General features: G+C 40.7%; 1 gene segment (V, D, J or C); it reads left to right on the forward strand.

The window, feature by feature from the left end:
- Positions 1-1,328: 1,328 nt before the first annotated feature.
- On the forward strand, positions 1,329-1,801 carry LOC127216950 (Ig heavy chain V region 23-like). The segment is given in 2 exon segments: positions 1,329-1,391; positions 1,473-1,801. Coding segments are annotated over 2 exon segments (375 nt in total).
- Positions 1,802-3,587: the final 1,786 nt, after the last annotated feature.

Here is a 3,587-nt window from a genome sequence, read left to right on the forward strand (position 1 = left end):
GGTTGGCATTGTAGATGTACCCAGTGTAGTAGGGCATCACGTGTTCTCTGCATATTTACCCAACATGGATCTCTTCAAATTGAAAAAATAAAATCTTCCTTAATGTGGGTGCTAGAAATTTTATCTGAGGAAATAAGGGTAAGCTTTCATAACACAGTTATAGACTGCATGCATGTCTTTTGGATAAGACAGAATTGTTGGTAAAACAGGGTTTGTAGCTAAGTTGTAGTTTCCCTTTAACTTTGGTATCATGTAGGCCAATAACTTTTGTTGTCACAACCAATATATTATATTTTCAGACTATCTCCATGAGATAATACTTATTCCTGACACTTCTCATGTTGCTGAGAACCTGTAGATAGGCCTGAAATCTAGAGGGAATATCAAATACTACCATTCTTCCAAAGAAGACTTTGGGAGGTAAGATATGAAAAAGCCTCCCTGTCTGTCAGCACCGAGAAGCAAGAAGCTTGAGGATTTGGAAACCTACATTCTAAGTAAGAACAGAATCTGCCCAGCAGTTCAGAGAAGCAAGACCTGGGACAGGTCACCTAAGCTGTGGGAAGGAGCAGATAAACCCAAATATAATGGCATGGGGAGCAAGGTCAGAGGAAGACAGAATACTGTGGAGCAGAAACAGATGTACTACCTCATGGTGCAGCCCAGGCAAGTCTGCCAAGGTCCAAGTGGATCTTTTCTGGGATAAAGAGCAGTCCTGGCTGATGGTGAGAGGAATATAAGTCACTGAAGAACCAGAGACCAGACGGATGTGGCTGGAAGGAAAGAGTCCCACTGGGTGTTTTTTGGGGGGGAGAGGGAGTCACAGAAGAGATGGTTGCTGAGTTGTCTGGGCAGTGTCTGTCCTGTGTGTGTCTGTTGTGGATTCTCAGATCCTGATCTGGCTGCCTTTGCATGATCAGGGTTCTTCTTAGATAAGTGTCTAGTGTGGCTCCAGAAGGAGGTAGAGGACATCTGGTTGCTGACAGACATGATTTTTATTTCCATTAGTTTCAGTGGTCAGTGCTACAGCTTCAGACTAAAAATCTCTGGAGTGCTTAGGCCCTGGTGTTCGAGAAACAGAATTAGCACAGACCTTATGGAAGGGTTATAAGAGGTGTTTCCTCAAACAGAGTTGGGATTAGGTCCTCAGCAATCAGTTGCCTCACTCAGGTGTCCTCTACCTCCTTCTGGAGCCACACTGGACACTTATCTAAGAAGAACCCTGATCATGAATATGCAAATCCTGTGCTTCTAAGGTGTTAAAAACAGGGACAGAAATGTTCACATCACCAATAACATACAATCAGTGTCCTATCCACAGTCACTGAGTGCATAGGTCCTCAACATGAGATGGAGCTGGATCATCCTCTTCCTGGTGACAGCAGCCACAGGTAAGGGCTCCAAGTTCCAGGCTTGAGGAGGGGCCATGTACTCAGGTGACAGTGACATCCACTCTGCCTTTCTCTCCACAGGTGTCCACTCTGAGATCCAGCTGCAGCAGTCTGGGGCTGAGCTGGTGAAGCCTGATTCCTCAGTGAAGCTGTCCTGCAAGGCTTCAGGCTACACCTTCAGTAGCTATATTATGCACTGGATGAAGCAGAAGCCTGGGCAGGGCCTGGAGTGGGTTGGATATGTTTATCCTGGAAATGGTGGTACTAAATATGCCGAGAATTTCAAGGGCAAGGTCACACTGACTGCAGACACATCCTCCAGCATAGCCTACATGGAGCTCAGCAGCCTGACATCTGAGGACTCTGCAGTCTATTACTGTGCAACACACGGTGTTGCAGCCACATCCTGAATGTGTCAGAAACCCTGGAGGAGCAGGAAGCTGAGATGACAGAGAAGAGCAGCCTGGAGACTTGCTCAGAAATAAGCAATCTGAGTGTCACATTTTCTGTCACTTCACACAGCCCTACCAAATTCTCAAAATTACAACTCTGCACGAAGTAATGCTGACTTACAATGTCCTAATGTTCACTATATCTTGACAATCCCTTCACCACTGACCAACTCTATTGACACTTTTCTTCATTAATGAAAAAATAAAAGTGAAATGTGTGATTATGCATTATGGTAAAAATATTGCTGGATTCTATGAGACTGAAACTTTTGTTGGTAAAGCTTTTAATAAAGTAAAATATGAATTTGTTCACTAATGTCCAAATAACAAATCTGGACAAAGAAAAACTTGTCATATTCTGAAATTTTACATGACATCAGGAGTATCATTAACTTTACCTATGTGGTTCAGCAGAAGTTCCAGTCTCTTAGAATGTGAGACAAGTATCAAAATGCACTGCCACTCAAGCAAAAATCCTGTGAAGTTTTCAAGAATATTATTAAATTATAGATTTCTGCACTGAAGCCATCTATCCCTGGGATATTTTTTTGGGGGGGGCTGGGAGGCTTTTGATGACTGCTTCTATTTCATTAGGAGTTATAGGTCTATTTAAGTTGTTTATCTGTTCTTGATTTAATTTTGGTAAGTGATAGTTATCCATAAATTTGTCCATTTCCTTTGAATTTTCAAATTTTGTGGAGCACAGGTTTTCAAAGTATGATCTGAAAATTGACTGGATTTCCTCTGTGTCCATTGGTATATCCCCCTTTTAATTTCTGATTTTGTTAATTTGCATGTTCTCTCTCTGCTTTTTGGTTAGTTTGGATAAAGTTTTGTCTATCTTGTTGTTTTTCTCAAACAAACAACTCTTTGTTGCATTGATTTTTTTTGTATTGTTTTCCTGGTTTCTATTTTATTGATTTCAGCACTCTAATTGATTATTTCCTGGCATCTATTCCTCTGGGGTGAGTTTGCTTCTTTTTGTTCTATGGCTTTCAGTTGTTACTGTTAATTCTCTAATGTGATGATTATCTGTTTTCTTCATATGAGCACTTAGTGCAATGATCTTCCCTCTTATCATTACATTCAAGTTTTCCCATCAGTTCGGGTATGTTGTGTCCTCATGAATGATAATTTCTTTCTTTGTTTCTTCTTTGACCCAGATATGGTGAAATTGTGCATTGTTCACTTTCCATGAATTTGTAGGAACTCTTCAATTGTGTTGTTGAATTCCAACTTTAAAGCATGGTGGTATGATAAGATACAGGGGACTATTCCAATGTTTATGTATCTGTTGCAGTTTGTTATGTCGCCTAGCATGTGGTCCATTTTAGAATGTTCCATGTGGAGCATAGATGAACATACATTATTTTGTGTTTGGATGGAATATTCTATAGATGTCTGTTAGAACACCACAATTTTATGTCATCCATGAACAAGGCAGGTGAAACTCAACATCAGTATTCCTCATTAGAAATGAACTTCTCTCTTCTAAAGAGAGAGTTTCCCTGTATTCAAGAACCAGCAGTCCTTGCATCTCTGACCCTCTGGCCCCTTCACACAAACTTTTAGCCTTTGCCTCTGTATCATCCATTCCAGGATCTTTTCCTTTTGATTAGGATATGTGTGACGATCTTGGAATCTTACAGAACTGTGTCAGATATTCTCCAATTTTGAGAAACATGATTTAATCACAGATCAAAAAACAGTTTAATGTTAATCAGCCCCTGGACAGGTAACCCAA

Source organism: Phodopus roborovskii, unplaced genomic scaffold (genome assembly GCF_943737965.1).
Source record: "Phodopus roborovskii unplaced genomic scaffold, PHOROB, whole genome shotgun sequence".
Lineage (NCBI taxonomy): Eukaryota > Metazoa > Chordata > Mammalia > Rodentia > Cricetidae > Phodopus > Phodopus roborovskii.